General features: G+C 49.9%; 1 protein-coding gene across 4 annotated transcripts in view; it reads left to right on the forward strand.

Annotated features, from left to right (window-relative positions):
* Positions 1-858: 858 nt before the first annotated feature.
* INSR (insulin receptor) overlaps positions 859-26,448 on the forward strand; it is a 189,408-nt gene continuing 163,818 nt past the window's right edge. For all 4 annotated transcript variants that reach the window (XM_033200527.1, XM_033200528.1, XM_033200529.1 and 1 more), the window contains exons 1-2: positions 859-1,466; positions 24,511-25,062. In XM_033200527.1, coding sequence (XP_033056418.1) covers positions 1,367-1,466; positions 24,511-25,062 — 652 coding nt within the window. In that variant the 5' untranslated portion in view covers positions 859-1,366. The remainder of the gene's footprint in view (positions 1,467-24,510; positions 25,063-26,448) is intronic.

Below are 26,448 nucleotides of genomic sequence, written 5' to 3' on the forward strand. Positions count from 1 at the left end.
GGAGGAACCCTCTTCCCATTGAGTTCTGGCTTTCCTATACTGAAAGCCCCTTCCTCTCCTTCAGTAAGGTAGGTGGAACCGCTGTCCCGCCTTGTTGGTGAATGTCGTTGCTAGACGTTCAGACACATATAGGCTGGTCTGCTGAAAATCTGAGAAGTCCACCTGCACCCTATTCGAGGTCTCCGGGGTCTTCTTTGGCCTCTTCTTTGCTCTTTCCGAAGCGTCTGTACATTTTTCCAGGTGTCATTTCTCTAACTTGAACACAGGGAGCGCACTGGGCGCGCGGGCACGTGGCTGTCCCCAGGGGCCTGGCTTGGGTCTCGCCCCTGGGCGGGGGCGCACGCGCGGGCGGGACATCTGGGGGCGCCCACGCGCTCTGGGACGAGTGTCGCTGGCCAGGCCGGGACTGGGGAAAGGCGAGTGAGACACTACTCGCTTGGGGTGCAAAATGTAAGGGAGTGAAAAAAAGAAAGAAAGAAAGAAACGAAAACCACCTCGAGTCACCAAAATAAACATTTTAATGCAGTATTTTTAAAAAAAATCAACAGGAATCCTCCAAAGCCCACTATGAACAAAATAGCAAAATGGTAGAGAAAGGACCTGTGCTGCTGGGTAGGGCCTGTGGGGCGCCTCCGGGGGTCTGAAACTGGAGGAGACTCGGGGCTGTAGGGCCAGCGGATCTGGGGCGCCCCCTCGGTCCAGGCGCGCCCAGGGCCTCCAGCGCGGGGCCCGGCACAGGAGGCGGGGAGGCAGGCGGGGCGGGGCCGTGCGGCACCTCCCTCTCCTGCTCGCTTTCCCTCCCTCTCCTGAGCCTCTCCCGGGCGCAGAGTCCCTTCCTAGGCCAGATCCACGCCGCCTTTTCCCGCGGCCCGCACCGGGCCCAGCTGACGGGCCGCGTTGTTTACGGGCCCGAGCAGCCCTCGCTCCCGCCGCCCGCCCGCCACCCGCCAGCCCAGGTGCCCTCCCGCCCGTCAGCTTGTCCGTTGGTCCGCGCGTCCCTCTGTCCCGGAGCCCGCAGATCGCGACCCAGAGCGCGCGGGGCCGAGAGCCGAGAGACAGTCTGGGGCGCAGCGCTGAGCTCCCGGCCCCGACATCGTGGGACGGGGCCCGGGCCGCAGCGGCCGGGGGTCGGGGCCGCCACTGCGAGGGCCTCCGTTCCCTATTTGTAGCGGGCGAAGCCGCGCGCCTCCTTCCCGGGGCTGCCTCTAGGGCCCTCCCGGGCAGCGAGGCTGCGGCCCGCGGGTCGCCGGCGTGGAAGAGAAGGACGCGCGGCCCCCAGCGCCTCTCGGACGGCCGCCTCAGAGCATGAACCCCGCGGGCCAGCGCCGCGCGCTCTGATCCGAGGAGACCCCGCGCTCCCGCAGCCATGGGCACCGGGGGCCGGCGGGGGACAGCTGCCGCGCCGCTGCTGGTGGCGGTGGCCGCGCTGCTATTGGGCGCCGCGGGCCACCTGTACCCCGGAGAGGGTGAGTCTAGGGGCGCGGGCGTGGACGGGGAGCGCCGCGATGGGGAGAGGACCCCACCCGAGCCAAAATCGAGCCCCGGCTTGTGGACTGAGAACCCTCCCCGGGGGCGGGGGGCGGTGGCCGGGACTGTAGCTCCTGCCTCGCGTGGTGGGGGGGTGGGCGGGAAGCCGCTGACCTTGGCCTTTGCCCGCCCGGGCTCGCGCCTCCGCGCCCCGCGTGCCCGACCTGAGCCCGAGGAACCTTGCCCCAGTGCCCGCCCCGCCGCGGTGGCCTCTCTGGAGCGCTCCTCCGACCCGTGCCCCAGCCCCTCCGAGCCCAAGTCGCTCCGGAGACACGACACGCGTCCTCTTTGGGTCGCGGCCGGGAAGTGGGGTCACTGGGTCTGGAGAGCCCCGTACAGCCCCGGACAGCCAAGTCCCCCGAGCGCATATGGTGTAGGTAGAGCCAAGCGCCCCGAGTGCCTCACCGGTGGGTGACGCTGCCTGGGGTCGGGGACTGCAGAACCCCCCTCTACCCAGCTACCTTGGATTTAGGCTGGTGGCCACCCCGGACTCTAGGTCCATGTTTACCCTTTTGGGTTCTGTTTCCAGATGTCTGGAGGCAAATTCTAAAGCCTTAGCAACAGCACCAATTGTAGCAGAAGTAGTGGCGGTTTTTTACCCTATTTATTGTAATTAGTATCACCGCAAGCCACAGGCTGGTCTATCTTATCTCTCTGGACTGTCGCAGTGGCCCCGGGAGGCGGATACAGTTCTGTACCCATTTCACAGAGGAGTAAACTAAGGCTCAGGTAGGACGCATAACTCCCTTGCCCTGAAGTCAGTGCCAGAGCCAGGACTTGAACCTCTCTGTGTCCCATTCTGCACAAGAATCTGGACTACTGTCCCTTGTCTGCTGTCTCCTTGACCCCTCCTCTCCCCTCAGCCCTGCCCTTTATGAAGGAGCCTTTGATCTTGAATGAGCCTTTCCTTCCCCCTGACCCCATGGGCCCCTCTCCCACGTGTGGGTGGCATCTTCCTTGGGCTTGACAGCAGGCACCTTTGGGGTTGTAAGATAAAGATGGCGCAATCATTTAAGAGAATATAGCCTGAGTGTCCCACTGTGGGGTCTGAGGCCGTGCTTTAAAAATATCTGTTGGGTTACTGTTTCACATTTCTCCATAAAAGGAAATCAGTCGTAATGAGGAAGGGGTCAGGGAGGGAAGGAATTGAAGCTCCTGAATTTATTGATGGGGAACCGAGTGCATGTAAAATCAGAGGTGCTAGAGTGGACCAACCGGGTTTGCTGAGTTGACTCTGTCAATTACATAATGTCTAAAAGCCCTGCGGCCACCCCGCCCCCAGGTGCCTGGTAGACAGTAGGTGCTCAATGAAGGGTGGTGGTTAATTTGGGTTTTTGTTAAGAAAATCCGGCTGACTGTTGTGACTCATGCCTGTAATCCCAGCACTTTGGGAGGCTGAGGCCGGCGGATCAGGAGGTCAGGAGATGGAGACCATACTGGCCAACATAGTGAAACTCCCTTCTCTGCTCAAAATACAAAAATTAGCGGGGTGTGGTGGAGTGCGCCTGTAATCCCAGCTACTTGGGAGGCTGAGGCAGGATAATTGCTTAAACCGGGGAGGAGGAGGTTGCAGTGAGCTGAGATGGCGCCACTGCACTCCAGCCTGGCCACAGGGCGAGACTTTGTCTTAAAAAAAAAATCCAAGACGAGTGGTTTAGAACTATGCCAGATTCTGTGTGTGCGTGTGTGTGGTTCCCTGCTCTTCTGTTCATTGTAGCTTTGGTAATTAATCGTGGATCTGTGCCTGGACTTCCAGGGTCAGTAAATGGATTTACCATTTCTTTTCCCATTTATGGCTTCCATGTGGGCAGGGGTTTATGGTTTGTTGTTGATGTTGTTCACCACTGTATTTTTAGACCCCGGAACGGTGCCTGGCACATAGTAGGTGTTCAGTAAATATTTGTTTTGCAGTGGGGCATGGAAACCCTGGGTGTACTGGGCTCCTTTATCATCTTAAGAAGTTCTTTATTCTCTGCATAATACCTTCCTAAGAATTATAAGAGCAAGCTCTCAGCAGGTGCTGTTCTATTCGCTTTGCATATATAATCTCAGTTAATCCTCACGGCAAAACCCCACGAGGTGTGGTTTAATCATCCCTTTTCACAAGTGAGAAAACTTCATTTGAGGCCAGCAGGCAGCAGGGCTGGGATTGGAATCTAGCTAGTGTGGCTGCAGAGCAATGGTTTCTTAACAAATCTTTGTTCTTTTGAGTCCGAGCCTCCATACCCCCCATGTTTGGAGTAATGGTGAACAAATCCTATCAAATAAATGGGCCGTGATGCCTCTTGAAGGCTTGGGGAGGGGCAAAGAACTTTTCAGATCATTAGATCATTAATCTCTAATGTCAACCAATATGGCCTTTTTTTTTTTTTTGAGACGGAGTCTTGCTCTGTCACCCAGGCTGGAGTGCAGTGGCACGATCTCGGCTCACTGCAACCTCCACCTCCCAGGTTCAAGGGATTCTCCTGCCTCAGCCTCCCCAGTAGCTGGGATTACAGGCGTGTTCCACGATACTGGCTAATTTTTTGTATTTTTGGTAGAGACAGGGTTTCACCGTGTTAGCCAGGACGGTCTCTATCTCCTGACCTTGTGATCCACCCGCCTCAGCCTCCCAAAGTGCTGGGATTACAGGCATGAGCCACCGCGCCTGGCCTTTTTTTTTTTGAGACAGGGTCTCACTCTGTCACCCAGGCTGGAGTGCAGTGACACGATCTTTACTCACTGCCCACTGCAACCTCCACCTTTCAGGTTCACGTGCATCTCCTGCCTCAGCCTCCTGAGTAGCTGCGATTACAGGCATCCATCACCACCCTCGGCTAATTTTTGTATTTTTGGTAGAAATGGGGTTTCGCCATATTGGTTAGGCTGGTCTTAAACTTCTGACCTCAAGTGATCTGCCTGCCTCAGCCTCCCAAAGTCCTGGGATTACAGGCGTGATCCACCACTCCTGGCCCAGTATGGCATTTTGATTGGGATGAAGGGTGGAGGAAAATCAGTGTGATTTTTGTATCTATCTACCTATCTATTCATTTTGCTGTATTTATTTTTGAGATGAGGTATTGCTCTGTTGCTTAGACTGGAGTGCAGTTGGGCAGTGACGGCTCATTGCAGCCTTGACCTGGATGCAAGCCATCCTCCTACCTCAGCCTCCCTAATAGCTGGGCCCACAGGTGCACACCACCCTGCCTGGCTAATTTTTACTTCAATTTGTAGAGGTGAAGTCTTGCTATTTTGTCTGGGCTGGTCTCAAACTCCTGGCCTCAAGCGATCTACCCGCCTTGGCCTCCCAAAGTGCTGGGATCACAGGCATGAGCCACGGTGTCTGGCCTCTGCAGTTATTCTTATTCTTTGCTTCTCTCCTGGAGACCTGCTTCTTGCCCTTCCCCATTCATGCATAGAGACCACAGTGTGTGGGCTAGTGTGTGGGCTGAGTCCCTGGGGGTCCTCACCTCACCCACTCTACCCTTGACTTCCCTTCCTCTTTGGTTCAAGCAGAGCTCTCAGTCTCTGCACTGCTGGCATTTGGGGTTGGGTCATTCTTGGTGCTGGGGTCTGTCCTGCATGTAGAGTGTTGAGCTGCAGCCCTGGTCTCCACCCACTTGGTCCTGGTAGGGCCCCCTTCCACCCAGTCATGACGGCCACAAATATCTTCAGACATTGCCAGGCACTGCACTGGAGGAGTTAACCTTTTCCCTGTCTGAGACATTTACCCATCTGGGCTCTTGCTCTTTGTCCTCTCTTTGTTCAAGAATCTTTGGCTGGGTGCAGTGGCTCACGCCTGTAATCCCAACACCTTGGGAGGCCGAGGTGGGCGGATCCCCTGAGGTCAGGAATTTGAGACCAGCTTGGCCAACATGGTGAAACCCCGTCTCTACTAAGAATACAAAAATTAGCCAGGTGTGGTGGTGGGCCCTTGTAATCCCAGCTACTAGGGGGGTTGAGGCAGGAGAATTGCTTGAACCTGAGAGGAAGAGGTTGCAGCGAGCCGAGATCACGCCACTGCACTCCAGCCTGGGCGACAGAGAGAGACTCTGTCTCAAAAAAAAAAACAAAACAAAACTTCATTTACCCACATGCTTTTTTAGCCTCTAAACACCCTGTACCCTCCGATCCCCATTACCCACCACTGACCTCCAGCCTCCACCCTGTCCAGCTTCCCCCAGCCAGTCCTCCCTGCCCTTGCCATCTCACTCTTTACTCACTATTCTGCCCCCAGCGTCTGGCTTGCATCTCCGCCACTTTACCAATGGCTGTCAAAGTTAATCTCTCATCTCCCAGTTGCGTCTCCTGCAACCTCACCTCACTTGACCCCTCTGGGTTTGATACTGCCAATCCCTCCTCCTGGAAGGCTGAGTTTCCAGTCTCACCTGAGCCTGGGTTCTTGTTTTCTACTGTTCTCTTCTCCTTCTACCTAGGCTAAGATGTTGGCTCTCTCTTCCCAGAGGGTCAGTGTTTCCTTTAATCTTCTCTCAGCTCACTTTTTTTTTTTTTCACTTCTTCGCCCCAGCTGGAGTGCAACAGCATGATCTAGGCTCACTGCAACTTCCGCCTCCCAGGTTCAAGCAATTCTCCTGCCTCAGCCTCCCCAATAGCTGGAGTTACAGGCATGTGCCACCACACCGGGCTAGTTTTTGTATTTTTAGTAGAGATGGAGTTTCACCCTGTTGGCCAGGCTGGTCCTGAGCTCCTGACCTCAAGTGACCCACCCACCTCAGCCTCCCAAAGATCTGGGATTACAGGCCTGAGCCACCGTGTCTGGCCCACTTTCTTTTTTCTTTTTTAAATGTTTATTTCTTTTTAGAGACAGGATTTTGTTCTGTCACACAGGTTGGAATGCAGAGGTTTGGTCCTAGCTTACTGCAGCCTCCAAGTCATGGCCTGGAGCAGTCCTTCCACCTAGGTTCCCCAAATAGCTGGAATCACAGGCAGGTGCCACCGTGCCCAGCTAATTTAAAAATGTGTTTGTAGAGACAGAGTCTTGCTATGTTGCCCAGGCTGGTCTTGAATTCCTGGCCTTGAGTGAGCCTCCCGCCTTGGCCTTCTGAGAAACTGGGATCACAGGCAGGCACCACCATGACTAGCTAAGTTTTAAAATTTGTTTGTAGAGACACAGTCTAGCTGTGTTGCCCAGGCTGGTCTTGAATTCCTGGCCTCAAGTGATCCTCCCGCCTTGGCCTCCTGAGAAACTGGGATCACAGGCGCAGGCACCACCATGACTCGCTAATTTTTAAAATTTTTTGTAGAGACAGAGTCTTGCTATGTTGCCCAGGCTGGTCTTGAATTCCTGGCTTCAGGCAACCTGCTCGCCTCCGCCTCCTGAGTACCTGGGACCACAGGCAGTCACCACCACGCCTGGCTAATTAAAACTTTTTTTTTTTTTTTTTCTGTAGAGACAGGGTCTTGCTATGTTGCCTAGGCTGGTCTTGAACTCCTAGCCTCAAGCAGTCTTCCCTCCTGGGCCTCCCAAGTGCTGGGATTATAGGCATGAGAAGCCATTGCACCCAGCTAAGAAATTTACATAGATCCGACTTCTTCATCTGAACAGGGGTCGGCTAACTATGGCCCTCAGGCCCAATCCCACAGATTTTGTAAATGCAGTTTTATTGGCATGCAGCCACACTCATTTGTCTACTCATCATCTATGACTGCACAAAAATGCCCAGACATGGCAGGTTGAGTAGTGAAAACAGGAATTCTATGGCCAAAATATTTACACTTTGGCCCTTTACAGAGAACGTTTGCTAACCTCTGATCTGGAACAGACACCTTGAGGTTTCATTCATGATAGCATGCCTAATGGCTTGTGTGGTCCCTGGAACAACGTGAATGAAGCGAGTGAAATGAAATGCTATGTCTTTCTCTTTACACTGCAAGACACGTTAAAGAAACGTGTATCCTTTGCTGCACTGAATACACGGATTCCAAGGATGAGAAAAATCACCGTGATGTTGCCTACTTAGCTATGTGTATGATCTTATAATTTATTTATTTAAACAGCTATATTGGTATTGAATAAGGATCTCACGCTCTCAGCCCTGTGTCTAGAACCGAAAATATAACTGGTGTATATAATGAGATTTTTTTTTTTTTTTTTCTCAAGCCTCTCTTGTGTTAATTTCTATTAAGAATACTCCCGGAGGCCGGGAGTGGTGGCTCACGTCTGTAATCCCATGCACTTTGGGAGGCCGAGGTGGGTGGATCACTTGAGGTCAGGAGTTTGAGACCAGCCTGACCAACATGGTGAAATGCCGTCTTTACTAAAAAAATGCAAAATTAGCCGGGCGTGGTGGCGCATGCCTGTAATCCCTGTCTCCTGAGGCAGGAGAATCGCTTGAATCCGGGAGGTAGAGGTTGCAGTGAGCTGTGATCGCGCCACTGCACTCCAGCTTGGGCGACAGAGCGAAACTCCATCTCAAAAAAGAAAAAAAAATACTTTTGGCCAGGTGCTGTGGTTCATGCCTGCAATCCCAGCACTCTGGGAGGCTGAGGTGGGAGGATTACATGTTTCCAGGAGTTTCATATCAGCCTGGGCATCATAGCAAGACCCTGTCTCCACTAACAATAAAACAAAAATTAGCCGGGCGTGGTGGCCTGCGTCTGTAGTCCCAGCTACTTGCGAGGCTGAGATGGGAGGATCTCTTGAGGCTGGAAGGGCAAGGCTGCAGTGAGCTGTGATTGTACTACTGCACTCCAGCCTGGGCAACAGTGAGGTCCCCTCTCTCTCTCTCAAACAAACAACAAAAAGAATACTTTTGGAGTGGCCTGGTTGATGTTTTCCATTTGCAGTGTATTTATGGTTTTTAATTAAAATAGTGACAGGTAATGCATTTTCATTGCAAAAAGAAAAATTACCAAAGTATAGAAAGGAAAAAACAAAAAACAAAAGTCCTTTTCCAAAATCTTGTGTTGGGGCGCAGTGGCTCACACCTGTAACCCCTGGACTTTTTAGGAGGCTGAGGTGGGAGGAACACTTGAAGCCAGGAGTTCGAGACCAGCCCGGGCAACATAACGAGGCATTGTCTCTAGAAACAATTTAAGAATTAACTGGGCATGGTGGTGTGTACCGGTAGTCCCAGCTACTCAGGAGGCTGAGGTGGGAGGATCGCTTGAGCCCAGAAGGTTGAGGCTACAGTGAGCTGTATTCATGCCACTGCACTCCAGCCTGGGTGATAGAGCCAGACCCTGTCTCAAAAAGAAAAGAAATAAAAAAATCTTGTCCCCCTGTCCCCCAAAGCATTCATTCATGTCCAGGGAGGTAACTGTGCCATTGGTTTATGTGTCTTTTTAATGTTTAATAATTTTTTAGGCCAGGTGTGGTGGCCCACTCCTGTAATCCCAGCACTTTGGGAGGCCAAAGCAGGTGGATCTCTTGAGCCCAGGAGTTCAAGACCAGCTTGGGTAACATAGCAAGACTCTGTCTCTACAAAAGCCTCCAAAAAAGGTATCCAGATACAGTGGTGAGCACCTGTGGTCCCAGCTACTAGGGAGGATGAGGTGGGAGGATCACCTGAGCCTGGAAGTCGAGGCTGCAGTGAGCTGTGATTGCACCACTGCACTCCAGCCTGGGTGACAGAGTGAGACTCTGTAACAACAAGAAAGTATTTAGAAAATTATCGTACAGTAAAATAGGCTTTTTAAAGGTGTACCGTTAATGAATTTTAAGCCATGTCTAGAGCTCAGCTCTCTACTGTTCCTTGGCTAAGGAAGGCTGTAAGTTGTATGGCTATTGCCACAATTAGGTTAGAGAATAGTCTCATTGTTGTCCAAACTCCCTCAATTCACCCCTTTATCACTAAACCACCTCCACCCCAACCACAGATCTGTTCTCCATCCCTATAGTTTTCTCTAGACTTTAAAATGTTTTATCTTATAATCAGATTAATATTCCTTTTTCTTTTTTTTTTTTTTTGAGACAGAGTCTTGCTCTGTCACCCAGGCTGGAGTGCAGTGGTGCGATCTTGGCTCGCTGCAAGCTCCGCCTCCTGGGTTCACGCCATTCTCCTGCCTTAGCCTCCCGAGTAGCTGGGACTACAGGCGCCCGCCACCTCGCCCGACTAATTTTTTGTATTTTTTTTAGTAGAGACGGGGTTTCACCGTGTTAGCCAGGATGGTCTCGACCTCCTGACCTCGTGATCCACCCGTCTCGGCCTCCCAAAGTGCTGGGATTACAGGCTTGAGCCACCGCGCCCGGCCTGGATTAATTTTTAAAGTTGAAATTTTAAATTTGAGTCCAGTTGATCCTCATTATTCCCAGATCCCATATTTTCTTTTTAAAATTTAAAATTAAAATTTTTATTTTGAGAGGCAGGTTCTTGCTCTGATATCCAGGCTGGAGTGCAGTGGTGTGGTCCTAACTCCCTACAGCCTCCAACTCTTGAGCACCAACGATCCTCCTGCCTCAGCCTCCTGAGTAGCTGGGACTACGGGCATACACCACCACGCTCGGCTAATTTTTATTTTTATTTTTTATTATTTATTTATTTATTTATTTATTTATTTATTTATTTTTGAGATGGAGTTTCACTCACTCTTTGCCCAGGCTGGACTGCAGTGGTCTGATCTGGGTTCACTGCATCCTCCGCCTCCTGGGTTCAAGTGATTCTCCTGCCTCAGCCTTTCTAGTAGCTGGTGTTACAGGCCTGCCACCATGCCTGGCTAGTTTTTTTATTTTTAGTAGAGATGGGATTTCACCATGTTGGTCAGGCTGGTCTCAAACTCCTGGCTTCAAGTGATCCGCCCACCTCGGCCTCCCAAAGTGCTGGGATTACAGGTGTGAGCCACCATGCCCAGCCTAATTTTTAAATTTTCAGTAGGGATAAGGGCTCGCTATGTTGCCCAGGCTGGTCTCGAACTCCTGGCCTCAAGTGATCCTCCCATCTTGATCTCCTAAAGTATTAGGATAACAGGCATGAGCCAGTGCACCTGGCCCCAGACCCTGTATTTTTCAATTCACCTACTCACTAAAATTTATTTGTAACCCTCGAACCAGCATGTTCAGTGCCTTTCTGGTCATTTTAGGACACTCATAAGTATGAATCTCAAATTTGAGGTCAAGTAAGGGGGCACTCCACCTTTTTGCTTCAGCCCTTATGCGTCAGATTCATACAATCTGTACATTGAGGATTAAAACTAGTCCTTTTTGACCAGGCGCAGTGGCTCATGCCTGTAATCCCAGCACTTTGGGAGGCCGAGGCGGGCGAATCATGAGGTCAGGAGATCGAGACCATCCTGGCTAACACGGTGACACCCTGTCTCTACTAAAAATACAAACAATTAGCCAGTGTGGTGGCGGGTGCCTGTAGCCCCAGCTACTCTGAAGGCTGAAGCAGGAGAATCCCTTGAACCCGGGAGGCGGAGGTTGCAGTGAGCCGAGATAATGCCATTGCATTCCAGCCTGGGCTACAGGGTGAGATTCCGTCTCAAAACAAAAAACAGCAAAAACACCCGAGTCCTTTTTGTGGTTATTTGGTGCCGCATTTTTAGCATTTTTGTGCTTTCAGTTGGTGATGGGCCTGTTTCAAATGCACCCCAGGGCGCTGAAGCTCAGCTCTCTACTGTTCCTTGGCTAAGGAGGGCTGTGACCACCCACCGTTGTGGAGAAAATGCTGTGTGGCCAGGCGCAGTGGCTCACATCTGCAATCCCAGCACTGTGGGAGGTTAAGGCAGGTGGATCACTTGAGGCCAGAGTTCGAGAGCAGCCTGGGCAACATGATGAAACCCTATCTCTACTGAAAATACAAAAATTAGCTGGATGTGATGGCGCATGCCTGTAATCCCAGGTACCTGGGAGGCTGAGGTATAAGAATTGCTTGAGCCCAGGAAGTGAAGGTTGCAGTGAGCCAAGGCGGTGCCACAGCACTCCAGCCTGGGCAACAGAGAACAGAGTGAGACCCTGTCTCAAAAACAAACAAACAAACAAAAAACAAAAAACCAGCACACACATACATACACATACACACACACACACACAAAGGCATGTGTTACATAAACTTTGTTCAGGCATGAGTTCTACTACTGTTGGCCGTGAGTTCAGGGTTAATGAATCAACAATATAGATTCAATAATGTCTTTCAACAGAAACACACATAAAACAAGGCTAGGTATTGAGCCGTGGATAAATGTGCTGTGGCCAGAAGTTCGCAGGTACTTACCCTTGCATTTTCCTGGGAGCAGGCGTTCGTATTTGCTAGTTCAACATTCGAGGGAATTTCACAGAGTCCACCAATAACAAGAATTGGCTGCAAGTGGTTTAAAATTGGTGAATCTGTGGCTCATGCCTGTAATCCTAGCACTTTGGGAGGCTGAGGTAGGTGGATCACCCGATGTCATGAGTTTGAGAGCAGCCTGGCCAACATGGCAAAACCCCGTCTCTACTAAAAATACAAAAATTATCCGGGCATGGTGGCTCATGCCTGTAGTCCCAGCTACTTGGGAGGCTGAGGCGGGAGAATCGCTGGAACCCGGGAGGCGGAGGTTGCAGTGAGCCGAGATTGCACCACTGCCTTCCAGCCAGGGCAACAGAGTGAGACCCCGTCTTAAAAACAAAACAAAACAAAACTGTAGGCTTGTCATTTCCCGGTTAGAATCCTTTGAATGCAAATGCTCTTTTTGTTGTATTTTCATCTGCATGGAAACCGCTGGGTTGGTTACCTTTTGGAAAGTTCATGAGATGTCTAAAAACCCCAGCCTGTGTTTCAATGAGGGGAATCTCTGCCCTCTGCCAACACTGGTGGCAGGGAGAGGCAGCAGTGGCTCTCAGGATTTTATTTATTTCATTTATTCATTTATACTTCTTTGAGAAAGGGTCTTGCTCTGTTGCTCAGGCTGGAGTGCAGTGGCACAGTCACAGCTTACTGCACCCTCAATCTCCTGGGTTCAGGTGGTCCTCCCACCTCAGTCTCCTGAGTAGCTGGGACTACAGGCGTGTGCCACCACGACTGGCTAATTTTTGTATTTTAGTAGGGATGGAGTTTCGCCATGTCGCCTATTATTATTATTATTATTTTGAGTGGAGTCTTGCTCTGTTGCCCAGGCTGGAGTGCAGTGGCACGATCTTGGCTCACTGCAACCTCTGCCTCTGGGGTTCAAGTGATTCTCCTGCCTCAGCCTCCTGAGTAGCTGGGACTGCAGATGTGTGCCACCATGACTGGCTAATTTTTGTATTTTAGTAGAGATGCGGTTTCCCCATGTTGCCCAGGTGGATCTCAAACTCCTGACCTCAAGCCATCCGCCTGCCTCGGCCTCTCAAAGGACTGGGATTACTGGTGTGAGCCACCTTGTCCGGCTGGCTTGAAGGATTATTATTATTATTTTGAGATGGAGTCTTGCTCTGTTGCCCAGGCTGGAGTGCAGTGGCATGATCTCGGCTCACTGCAACCTCTACCTTCTGGGTTCAAGCAATTCTCCTGCCTCAGCCTCCTGAGTAGCTGGGATTACAGGCATGTACCACCACACCTGGCTCTTTTTTGGATTTTTAGTAGAGACAGGATTTCACCATGTTGGTCAGGCTGGCCTCAAACTCTTGACCTCAAATGATCCACACACCTCAGCCTCCCAAAGTGCTGGGATTACTGGTGTGAGCCACCGTGCCCGGCCGGCTTGCGGGATTTTAGAAACGTATTTTGTTTCCAGCAGAACGAGGTTTGCTATTCTGCGGTGCCATGTACAGACCGGCTGTAAGTTCCTGTTGGAGTTCAAAGCGGACTTGTGAGAATGAATGTTTAATTTCACATCTGGCATTTTCTTCCAGTTCCTTAAAAGTAGGGTGTCTCAGGCCGGGCGCGGTGGCTCAAGCCTGTAATCCCAGCACTTTGGGAGGCCGAGACGGGCGGATCACGAAGTCAGGAGATTGAGACCATCCTGGCTAACACGATGAAACCCCATCTCTACTAAAAAATACAAAAAACTAGCCGGGCGAGGTGGCGGGCGTCTGTAGTCCCAGCTACTCGGGAGGCTGAGGCAGGAGAATGGCGTAAACCCAGGAGGTGGAGCTTGCAGTGAGCTGAGATCCGGCCACTGCACTCCAGCCGGGCGACAGAGCGAGACTCCGCCTCAAAAAAAAAAAAAAAAAAAAAAAAAAAAAAAAAAAAAGTAGGGTGTCTCATCAGGTTTATATAAAAGCCCCTGACGTGTGTTCAGGAAGGGCAGGATGCTATCATGAGATTCTTGTTTCCTTTGCCTTTGTGGGAATGTGGAAACCATAGGTACTTTCTAAAAATTACCCTTGTTATCAATGCAGGCAAAAGTAGTCAGACAGGAAGGGACTCAAGACAGTAGGGATGCAACTGCTTTTTTAAAATTGATTTTGAAATCTCATTTATTTTTATCATTAGAGACAGGGTCTTGCTATGTCATCCAGGTTGGAGTGCGGTGGTGCGATTATGGCTCATTGCAGCCTTGAACTCCTGGGCTCAAACAATTCTTGTGCTTCATCCTCCCAGGTAGCTGGGACTACAGGCATGCACCACCATGCCTGGAGAGTTTTATTTTTATTTTTATTTTTTGCAGAGACAAGGTCTGGCTGTGTTGCCCAGGCTGGCCTCAAACTCAAGACCTTAAGTGATTGCCCCGCCTCAGCCTCCCAAAGTACTGGGATTACAGATGTGAGCCACTGTGCCTGGTGGGATACAACTGTTTTCTGACTGCGTGTGTGTGTGTGTGTGTGTGTGTGTGTGTGTGTTGTTGCCATTCTACTCTCAAGGATGTATCCTTTTGTTTCCTTCCAGAAGATCAGAAAAGGGAGGACCTCATATGTTCTCTCCTAATTATACCCAGTTACAGGGTCTCCATACCACCTGTTACAAAGTGCCTTTCTGGTCTTGCAGGACTTCTCTCGTTTTTCCTTCTGTCTTCTGTGTGTCCTGTCTGCTCCTGTCTGTATAAATTTCAGGACTCCTGAAATTGCACAGAAGCCCCCTTCTTTTTTTTTTTTTTCTTGAGACGGAGTCTCGCTCTGTCGCCCAGGCTGGAGTGCAGTGGCCGGATCTCAGCTCACTGCAAGCTCCGCCTCCCGGGTTTACGCCACTCTCCTGCCTCAGCCTCCCCGAGTAGCTGGGACTACAGGCGCCCGCCACCTCGCCCGGCTCATTTTTTGTATTTTTAGTAGAGACGGGGTTTCACCGTGTTAGCCAGGATGGTCTCAATCTCCTGACCTCGTGATCTGCCCATCTCGGCCTCCCAAAGTGCTGGGATTACAGGCTTGAGCCACCGCGCCCGGCCAGAAGCCCCATTCTAATCCTGTGGTTTGATGTTTGATATTGTTAGGATTATAAAACTATGTGATAGACTAGAGGAGTCAGACATTCCAGAGCTCATAGAAGGTGTTGATGTTAGGGTGGCTGTGGGACAGGTGCCCCTCCTAGTCCCTGGCCTTTCATACTGTGTCCCCTGGAGCCCCTCTTTCTTTCTGTTTTTTTTTTTTTTTTTTTTTTTTTTGAGATGGAGTATCGCTCTGTCACCCAGGCTGGAGTGCAGAGGCACGATCTGGCTCACTGCAACCTCGGCCTCCCAGGTTCAAGAGATTCTCCTGCCTCAGCCTCCCGAGTAGCTGGGATTATAGGCGCCCACCACAACATCCGAATACTTTTTTTTATTATTTATTTATTTATTTATTTTGAGATGGAGTTTCGCTCTTGTTGCCCAGGGTTTCGTGCAATGGCATGATCTTGGCTCACCGCAGCCTCTGCCTCCCAGGTTCAAGCAATTCTCCTGCCTCCGCCTCCCAAGTAGCTGGGACTACAGACATGCGCCACAACGCCTAACTAATTTTGTATTCTTAGTAGAGACGGGGTTTCTCCATGTTTGTCAGGCTGGTCTTAAACTCCTGATCTCAGGTGATCCACCTGCCTTGGCCTCCCAAAGTGCTGGGATTACAGGCGTGAGCCACCGCACCCAGCCTTTGTTTTTTTTAGAGATAGGGTCTCACCCTGTCACCCAGCAGGCTGGAGTCATAGCTCACTGCAGCCTCAACCTCTTGGGCTCAAGCAGTTCTCCTCCCTAAGCCTCCTGAGTAGCTAGGAGCACAGATGCACCTCACCACGCCTGGCTATGTTTTGTATTTTTAGTAGAGACAGGGTTTTGCCAGTTGCCCAGGTTGGTCTTGAACTCCCAGGCTCAAGCAGTCCACCTGCCTAGGCCTCCCAATATGTTGGGATTACACGCGTGAGCCACTGCACCCAGCCAACATCTCTGCAATTCTTTGTTTTACTACTTTGTCCTTTAGCTCTGGTGGTAGCTTAGCACAATTCTTTAGGTGCGTCTTTCCTTTACTTGCTGTAAGAGTGCAACCTTATTTGTCTTGAGAGTCCCCCTGGGCCTGGCACAATGTCTGGCCAACTGAGATGCCCAGCAAACGTTTGTTGAGTGAATACAGGAATGATTTCCACGTGGCTGATTTGCCAGGTCTAGAACCTACAATTGATCCATGACGCCTCCATTCCTCCTCACAGAGGTAGATTTGAAAGCTATTCTTGCAGACAGGTGGAGAATCTTAACGATCTCTGACCAGTGTGTCCAAGCTCTAATTTCTGGAGGTAATAAATCTGGGAATGGATTCCATATGGCTCAGATGGGAGACAGAACAGGTATACACAGCCAGACCTCCAGAGGTGGGGATCCAGCCCTGGACCAAATCAAGGTCTAGCTACAACAGGGGTAGGGCTGGCTGGGCACAGTGGCTCACGCCTGTAATCCCAGCACTTTGGGAGGCCGAGGCAGGTGGATAACCTGAGGTCAGGAGTTCGAAACCAGCCTGGCCAATATGGTGAAACCCCATCTCTACTAAAAATACAAAATTATCTAGATGTGATGGCGCATGCCTGTATTCCCAGCTACTTGGGACGCTGAGGCAGGAGAATTGCTTGAACCCAGGTGGCAGACGTTGCAGTGAGCCGAGATCATGCCACTGCACTCCAGCCTGGGCAACAGAGTGAGACTCCATCTCCAAAAAAACAAAACAAAAAAACCAACAACAGCAGCAAAAAAAGTTGCCATCTAACACCACCAGCTCGCCCTTGAATTCTTTCCTGGGTGAAGCCAAAAACCCTCCCAGGGTAGGGTCAATTTTGGGACTTGCCTCTTCTACATCAAACCTACATTTTCAATGATACCCTTTATAAAATCTACATAGACAGATCAAATATTTCTTTCTTTTTTTTTTTTTTTGAGACGGAGTCTCGCTCTGTCGCCCAGGCTGGAGTGCAGTGGCCGGATCTCAGCTCACTGCAAGCTCCGCCTCCCGGGTTTACGCCATTCTTCTGCCTCAGCCTCCCGAGTAGCTGGGACTACAGGCACCCGCCACCTCGCCTGGCCAGTTTTTTGTATTTTTTTCGTAGAGACGGGGTTTCACCGTGTTAGCCAGGGTGGTCTCGATCTCCTGACCTTGTGATCCGCCCGTCTCGGCCTCCCAAAGTGCTGGGATTACACAGATCAAATATTTCTAATGAAAAATAAGCCTCCGTTTCAAGATAGGCTGCCAGGGTAAAGCACACACCACATCTTGTAGGCATCATGGGAAAAAAATCCTGCAGACCAGGGATCCCCAACCCTTAGGCCACAGACCAGTAGCAGTCCATGGCCTGTTAGGAGCTGGGTTGCACAGCAGAGGTGAGCGGAGGGCAGGTGAGCATTGCCGCCTGAGCTCCGCCTCCTGTCAGATGTGTGGCAGCACTGGATTCTGATAGGAGCTCCAATCCGATTGTGAACTGTTTGTACAAGGGATCTGGGTTGCCTGCTCCCTATGACAATCTAACTGATGCCTGATGATCCGAGGTGGAACAGTTTCATTCTAAAACCATCACCACCCATCCCCATCCATGGAAAAATTGTCTTCTATCATTGGTCCCTGGTGCCACAAAGTTGGGGAACACTGCTATAGACTATCTCATTAATCTTTTTTTTTTTTTTAGGATTGATTACATGATGAAATTTTTTGTTGTTGTTGTTTTTTGTTTTTTTGCTTTTTGAGACAGAGTTTTACTCTTTTTGCCCGGGCTGGAGTGCAATGGCGTGATCTCGGCTCACTGCAACCTCCGCCTCCCGCCCGCGTTCAAGCGATTCTCCTGCCTCAGCCTCCTGCGTAGCTGGGATTACAGGCATGCGCCACCACGCCCGGCCAATTTTGTATTTTTAGTAGAGACGAGGTTTCTCTATGTTGGTCAGGCTGGTCTTGAACTCCTGACCTCAGGTGATCCGCCTGCCTTGGCCTCCCAAAGTGCTGGGATTACAGGTGTGAGCCACCGCACCTGGCCTTTTTTTTTATTTTTGAGATGGAGTCTTGCTCTGTTGCCCAGGCTAGAATGCAATGGCATGATCTCAGCTCACTGCAACTTCCATCTCCCGAGTTCAAGTGATTCTCTTGCCTCAGCTTCCCAAGTAGCTGGGATTACAGGCATGAGCCACGGTACCTGACCCATTTGGCATATTTTAGTACGGAGATGGTGGTCAGGCATGGTGGCTCACGCCTGTAATCCCAGCACTTTGGGAGGCTGAGGTGGGCGGATCACCTGAGGTCAGAGTTTGAGAACAGCCTGGCCAACATGATGAAATCTGGTCTCTACTAAAAATACAAAATTAGCTGGGAGTGGTGGCAGGCACCTGTAATCCCAGCTACTCGGGAGGCTGAGGCAGGAGAATTGCTTGAATCCCGGAAGTGGAGGTTGCAGCGAGCCGAGATTGTGCCACTGCACTCCAGCCTGGGCAACAGAGTGAGACTCAGTCTCAATTAAAGAAAAAAAAAAAAAAAGAAAAAAGAAAATATTAGCTGCCACTAGCACCCTCTTCCTCATTGCCTTTCTTTACCTGTACAAAGAGTGGCCATTAACCAGGTACCCATTATGAAGAACTTGAAGCATCCTTCACTCCCACTCAGAGATGTTAAAAGCCGGCAGAAGTCCTTGCGTCTATTTCTGCCGTCATTTCTAACATCCTCTGGGTATTTTCTGTCCCAGGAGTAAATTGCTGTATTGTCTTTCACTAACAGGGACACATACGGCTTTAATGAATTAAGAGTTAGATTCATAGGAGATTTAAAAAGAAAAGCAATTCTTGATTGTTCCCTACAATTATAGCTGTTTAATCTTAACTCATAACAACTTTAGTGAGATAGAATTCACATGACATACAATTCACCCATTTTAAGTGTGCAATTAGGGTGGTTTTGAGTACATTTACAGTTGTGCAACTGTGACCACAGTCAGTTTTAGAACGTTTGCATCATCCTCAAAGAAACACTGTACCCTTTAGCTACCACTTTCCATCCCCCATTTCCCTAGCTCTTAGCAGCCACGAATCTATTTTCTGTCTCTGTGGATTTGCCTCTTCTGGATTTTTTTGTATGAATGGAGTCGGAAAACGTGGCCTTCTCTGTTCGACTTCTTTTATGGAGAAGGTTCATACCTGTAATCCCAGCACTTTGGGAGGCAAAGACTGGAGGATCGCTTGAATTCAGGAGTTTGAGGGCATTCTGGGCAACATAGCGAGACCACTGTCTCTACAAAACAAATTTTTAAATTAGCTGGGCATGGTGGTGCATGTCTGTGGTTCCAGCTACACTGGAGGCATAGTTTTGTTTTGTTTTGTTTTTGTTTGTTTGTTTTTGTTTTTGTTTTTTGTGTGTGTGTGTTTTGAGATGGAGTTTCACTCTGTCACCCAGGCTGGAGTGCAAAGGCACGATCTCAGCTCACTGCAACCTCCGCCTCCTGAGTTCAAGCCATTCTCCTGCCTCAGCCTCCTTAGTAGCTGGGATTACAGGCATGTGCCACCCCACCCAGCTAATTTTTGTAGTTTTAGTAGAGACAGGGTTTCACCGTGTTGGCCAAGCTGGTCTCGAACTCCTGACCTCAGGTGATCCCCTCGCCTCGGCCTCCCAAAGTGCTGGGATTATAGGAATGAGCCACTGTGGCTGGTCTTTTATTTACATTTATTTATTTATTTAGAGATAGAGTCTCACTCTTTCGCCAGGCTGGAGGGCAGTGGTGTGATCTCGGCTCACTGCAACCTTTGACTCCCGGGTTCACACGATTCTTCTGCCTCAGCTTCCCAAGTAGCTGGGATTATAGGCACGTGCCACCACGCCCAACTAATTTTTTTTTTCTTTTTAATTTTTAGTAGAGATGGGGTGTCACCATGTTGGCCAGGATGGTCTCGATCTCCTGACCTCATGATCCACCTGCCTCGGCCTCCCACAGTCCTGGGATTACAGGTATGAGCCACTGCGGCCGGCCTGTATTTACTTTTGAGACAAGATCTTGCTCTGTTGCCCAGGCTGGAGTATAGGGGTGCAAACACAGATCACTGCAGTCCCAGACTCCTAGGCTCAAGCGATCCTCCTGCCTCAGTCTCCCATGTGGCTGGGACCAGAGACACACACCAGCATCCCTAGCTAATGTTTTAATTTTTTATAGAGATGGAGTCTCACTATGTTGCCCAGGTTGGTCTTGAACTCCTGGACTCAAGCGATCCTTCCATCTCTACCTCCCAAAGTGCTGGGATTATAGGCGTGAACCACTGCACTCAGCCTCAGCTATTATGAATAATGCTGCTATAGACATTTGTGTACACGTCTTTGTGTGGACATAAAGTATCATTTCTCTTAGGTAGTTACCTAGGAGTGGAATTGCCGGGTCATATGGCAACTCTTGATTTAATATTTTGAGGAACTACCAGAGTGTTTTCCACAGTGGCTGCACTGTTTTACATCCCCATCAGGAATGCAAAAGGATACTAATTTCTCTACATTTTTTTTTCTTTGAGATGGAGTCTCGCTCTGTCGCCCAGACTGGAGTGCAGTGATCTTGGCTCACTGCAACCTCCACCTCCCAGGTTCAAGTGATTCTTCTGCCTCAGACTCCTAAGTATCTGGAACTACAGGCGCCTGTCACCACGCCCAGCTAATTGTTTTTTGTATTTTTAATAGAGACGGGGTTTCTCCATGTTGGCCAGGCTGGTCTTGAACTCCTGACCTCAGGTAATCTGCCCGCCTTGGCCTCCCAAAAAGCTGGGATTACAGGCGTGAGCCACGGTGCCCGGCCCATTTCTCTACATTCTTTGCACTTGTAATTGTCACTCTTTTTGGTTTTAGCTATCCTAGTGGGGATAAAGTGATACCTCTTTGTGGTTTGCATTTGTATTTCCCTAATGTCCAACAGCCAGTTAATCTTTTGTTGTTGTTGTTGTTGTTGTTGTTGTTTTTGAGACAGAGTCTTGCTCTGTCGCCCACGCTGGAGTGCAGTGGCGTGATCTTGGCTCACTGCAAGCTCCACCTCCCGGGTTCACGCCATTCTCCTGCCTCAGCCTCGTGAGTAGCTGGAACTACAGGCACCCGCCACCAGGCCCAGCTAATTTTTTTGTATTTTTTAGTAAGAGACAGGTTTCAACGTGTTAGCCAGGATGGTCTCCATCTCCTGACCTCGTGATCCACCCATCAAAGTGCTGGGATTACAGGCGTGAGCCACCACCCCCAGCTGTTGTTTTTTTTTAAATCGAGACAAGGTCTCACTCTGTTGCCCAAGCTGGAGTGCAGTGGTATGATCATAGCTTGCTGTAACCTCCTATTCCTGGACCCAAGTGATCCTCCTGTCTCAGCCTCCCAAGTAGCTGGAACTACAAGCACATGCCACCATGCCTGGATATTTATTTATTTATTTATTTGTTTATTTATTTATTTAGAGACAGAGTCTTGCTCTGTCGCCCAGGCTGGAGTGCAGTGGCACAGTCTCAGCTCACTGCAAGCTCTGCCTCCCAGGTTCATGCCATTCTCCTGCCTCAGCCTCCCGAGTAGCTGGAACTACAGGCACCCGCCACCACGCCTGGCTAATTTTTTTGTATTTTTCCTAGAGACAGGGTTTCACCACGTCAACCAGGATGGTCTCAGTCTCCTGACCTCATGATCTGCCCGCCTCAGCCTCCCAAAGTGCTGGGATTACAGGTGTGAGCCACTGTGCCTGGCCCATGCCTGGATATTTAATTATTATTATTTCTTTTTTAGAGTTGGGGTCTTGCTATGTTGCCCAGGCTGACTTTGAACGCCTGGCTTGAATTGATTCTCCCACTGTGGCCTCCCTAGACTGCTGGGATTACAGGCAGGAGCCACTGTGCCCAGCCCTAGTTAACCTTTGAATGCATATTCATGTCTGATTTTGGTTCTGCCATAGCCTGGGGAGACTGGCGGGCAAGTGTTCTTTGTACCTGCAGTGTGTGTGTGTGTGTGTATGTGTGTGTGTGTGTGAGAGAGAGAGAGAGAGAGAGAGAGAGAGAAAGAGAGAGAAAGAGAAATGAAATAATGTGGGACTCAGGGCTGAGAAGCCCAGGGCTGTGGCCCAATCTAAGACTAGGATGCCGGCCAGGCATGGTGGCTGATTGCCAGCCAGGCATGGTGGCTCATGCCTGTAATCCCAGCACTTTGGGAGGCCGAGGCGGGTGGTTCACGAGGTCAAGAGATCACGACCATCCTGGTCAACATGATGAAATCCCAGCTCTACTAAAAATACAAAAATTAGCCGGGCATGGTGTTGGATACTACTCGGGAGGCTGAAGCAGGAAAATCACTTGAACCCAGGAGGTGGAGGTTGCAGTGAGCCAAGATCATGGCACTACACTTCAGCCTGGGCAACAGAACGAGACTCCATGTCAAAACAACAACAACAACAACAACAAACCCCACAAGAATTTCGTAGAAACGAGTAATTTTTTTTTTTAGGGTAAGTATGTCCCAAACATCGCATGGGATATACTTATCCTAAAAAAAAGATTTTTATTGCTTATCTGAAATTCAAATTCAACTGGGCATCCTCCATTTTTATTTGCTAAGTCTGGCAATCCTGCCAGTCGCTGGTGAGTTGCGTGTCCTTGAGTGATGGCCTTTGCCCCTTGGAGCTTCAGTTTTCTCATCTGTGGGATGGGGACAGAGCTTGCTGGGAGGCGTCAGTGGCACACAGGGTCCTGTGACATCTCTGGATGTGGAAGCTGTTGATGTGACTGTGACTGGGAGCCTCAGACTGGGGTTGGGTCCTTGACTAGGAGGGGTAGGGGGCTAGAACTAGCATCCTTGTCCCCTTGAAGCTGCCTCTCAGCCTGAGCTTGGTCCCTGCAGGGTTCCTGCTTGGTTCAGACCCCAGGCAGCCAGTGTTGAGGGGAGGGTGGAGGTTATTCCATAGTTGTGTGCTGGGGCTTTCCTCCAACTTCCTAGCAAGCGACTGTATGTGTGTATGTGTGCGTGTGTTTTCTTGACTTAGCCTAATCCATTTGCTGCATGGAATGTGATTCAGAATTATTGCTACTTTGTTTTTCCCATTTGTTTGCTTTTGCTGTTTTTTGTTGTTGTTGTTTTTCTAATTTGTGCTTCTTTTGTGGGTAATTCTCAGGGTGGATTTTTTTTTTTTTTTGAGACGGAGTCTTGCTCTGTCGCCCGGGCTGGAGTGCAGTGGCGCCATCTCCGCTCACTGCAAGCTCCGCCTCCTGGGTTTACGCCATTCTCCTGCCTCAGCCTCCCGAGTAGCTGGGACTACAGGCGCCCACCACCTCGCCCGGCTAGTTTTTTGTATTTTTTAGTAGAGACGGGGTTTCACCATGTTAGCCAGGATGATCTCGATCTCCTGACCTCGTGATCCGCCCGTCTCGGCCTCCCAAAGTGCTGGGATTACAGGCTTGAGCCACCGCGCCCGGCCCCGGATTTTTTTTTTTTAAGAGGATTTACTATTCTTTAGAACAATCGGTTTTCCTCAAAGATATTGGTGGAAGGTTTAGTGTTTTCGAACAAAATAAGCAGGAGTTATATAGTGAGCCTTATATTCTAGGTGCTGAGGATTGTGGTGTGTGTGTTGGGGAGACGGGGTGTGTGTGTGTGTGCGCGCGTTGGCAGAGAGAAGCCACCTGAAGAGTTTGATTTTGAAAAATGTCAACTCAAGTGTAAGGGACACAAGGAGGAGAAACACCCAAATAGGTATGCTGAGGAAAGGAAATCAGGGAAGACTGTCTGGAGGAGGAGGCAAAATTTGAACTGGATATCTTGAAGCATGATAGGCTGGGTTTAGAAATAGGGAGCTAAGGTCCAAAGCACTTCCCCAGCCAAAAGATAGACTAGCCTAGAGATGCCTAGAGATGACTGTTACATGTTTGGAGGAATAGACAACAGCAGCAGCAACAACAACAAACAACAAAATAGCTGACATTAATGCAGCACTTGGTATGTTTCAGGCACTGTTAGAGTGTTTGCCCTGAGCTGTTTCACTTCTTCTTCCACATAAGCCATGTTACAGAGGAGGATAGGAGTCTTGGAGTTGTGCAAGAGTGGTGGGCAGGCCTGTTTAGTGGGTGCAGGGGATGGAGGGGCAGAATCTTGAGGGGAGTGCAGGGTGATGGGGAGCCATGGAGGGCATTGGGGCCTTGAAAGGACCACCTTCAGGAGAATGAGAACTCAGGGCATTTGTGCAATGGAGATCAGGCTCCCTGGGAAGCTCTCACCACACCCAGGTAAAAGGTAATTAGGTCTTGATCGCAGGCCAGGAGAGCAGTCCGGGAAGGAAAGTCAGCCAGCGAGGTGGGAGGATTGACAAAACAAATACATTCAGCTTTCCTTGCCCCATTTCTGACGCGGGCACCTTTATCCCCGTAAATCATCTCCTGAAGATCTTCAGTGTTGACGCACTGGAGACAGTTTCCCTTTCACCTTCTGCACCTGTCGCGTTACTCAATCCCCTGTAATCCCATTGTCCCGATTGCATCATTTCAGGGGTGATGATTTTAAGGATTTTAACAGGGCTTGCCAAAAGAATTATTTTCTTGGCCTTTTGAAAGTAATTACTTAGGCATGGGCACTTTACAGAGAAAGCCATTCATCCCGGCTGGCTGCAGGGTTTACAGGGCCCGGGATGAAAACACAGGGCCCAGGTTTCACGTCCATGAGGCCGGCTCTGCCCCTGATCCTTCTGACGCATCCACCGTGCGTCTGCTCACCTGTCTTTGCTTACTGTTCATTTTCTCTTCTAGTGTGTCCCGGCATGGATATCCGGAACAACCTCACCAGGTTACACGAGCTGGAGAATTGCTCTGTCATCGAAGGACACTTGCAGATACTCTTGATGTTCAAAACGAGGCCCGAAGATTTCCGAGACCTCAGTTTCCCCAAACTCATAATGATCACTGATTACTTGCTGCTCTTCCGGGTCTATGGGCTTGAGAGCCTGAAGGACCTGTTCCCCAACCTCACGGTCATCCGGGGATCACGACTGTTCTTTAACTACGCGCTAGTCATCTTCGAGATGGTTCACCTCAAGGAACTCGGCCTCTACAACCTAATGAACATTACCCGGGGTTCTGTCCGCATTGAGAAGAACAACGAGCTCTGTTACTTGGCCACTATCGACTGGTCCCGCATCCTGGATTCCGTGGAGGATAATTACATCGTGTTGAACAAAGATGACAACGAGGAGTGTGGAGACATCTGTCCGGGTACAGCGAAGGGCAAGACCAACTGCCCCGCCACCGTCATCAATGGGCAGTTTGTCGAACGGTGTTGGACTCATAGTCACTGCCAGAAAGGTATGCTGGGGATACAGGGTTCTAAGCAGTGTCTAGTGCCTTGTTCTAGAAAGCTTAAAATGTTTATAGCTTAAAAATGTTAAATGGACATTAGGTAGGGGCCGGGGAACAGTGGGTGGTGGCATTCACTAGCCCAGGGAGTGGCAGACTTTTTCTGTAAAGACTCAGATAGTAGATACTTCAGATTTTGCAGGCCATATGGTTTCTGATGCAATGACTCAATCCTGCCATTGTAGTGGGCAAGCAGCCACAGGCACGCATAAACGTGACTGTGGCTTTGTTTCAATAAAACTTTATTTACAAAAACAAGTCGTGGGCCGGATTTTGCTCGAGGACAGCAGTTTGCCACCTCCTGTGCTAGACAGGGAATGTTCTTCTTGCTTGGGAGAGGAAAAGGACTGGAAAACTATAGATTTGTTTTTTTTTTTTTTTAAATAGTTTAGTTCTTATCTGATTATAGAAGTGATATTGCTTATGATAGACATTTGGAAAAAGAAACGTGTAAACGAAAAAAAGCAAAACATTCATCTTATTCCACAATGCATGTCACTGAGAGTACTTTATTGGGGGTTGTTCCTTCTAGTGGTCTTCAGGAATCTGTTGTATCTGCTAAAGGTTTCCTTAACCATTCCTGTTATTGGGCATTAAGACGATTTCCAGACTGGGCGTGGTGGCTCACACCTGTAATCTCAGCATTTTGGGAGGCTGAGGAGGGTGGACCACTTGAGGTCAGGAGTTTGAGACCAGCTTGACCAACATGGTGAAACCCTGTCTGTACTAAAAATACAAAATTAGCCAGGGCGTGGTGGTGCACACCTATAGTCCCAGCTACTTGGGAGGCTGAGGCAGGAGAATCACTTGATCTCAGGAGGCGGAGGTTGCAGTGAGCCGAGATTGTGCCATTTTGCACTACCACCCTGGGCAACCAGAGCAAAACTCCATCTCAAAAAAAAGATGATTTCGGCTGGGTGCGGTGGCTCATGCCTGTAATCCCAGCACTTTGGGAGGCCGAGGCGGGTGGATCACGAGATCAGGAGTTCAAGACCAGCCTGGCCAAGATGGTGAAATCCCATCTCTACTAAAAATACAAAAAAATTAGCCGGGCATGGTGGCATGCGCCTGTCATCCCAGCTACTCCGGAGGCTGAGGCAGAGAATTGCTTAAACCTGGAGGGACGGAGGCTGCAGTGAGCCGAGACTGTGCCACTGCACTCCAGCCTGCGCGACAGAGGGAGACGCCATCTCAAAAAAAAAAAAAAAAAAAAAGATGATTTCTAGTTTTCACAAAGAGAGTGATGAACATTTTAGAGTCAAAGCTTTATCTAGCAGTTATTTCCTTTTTTTTTTTTTTTTTTTTGAGACGGAGTCTCGCTCTGTCGCCCAGGCT

Source organism: Trachypithecus francoisi, unplaced genomic scaffold (assembly GCF_009764315.1).
Source record: "Trachypithecus francoisi isolate TF-2019V2 unplaced genomic scaffold, Tfra_2.0 Lachesis_group5, whole genome shotgun sequence".
In the NCBI taxonomy this organism is placed as follows: Eukaryota; Metazoa; Chordata; class Mammalia; order Primates; family Cercopithecidae; genus Trachypithecus; species Trachypithecus francoisi.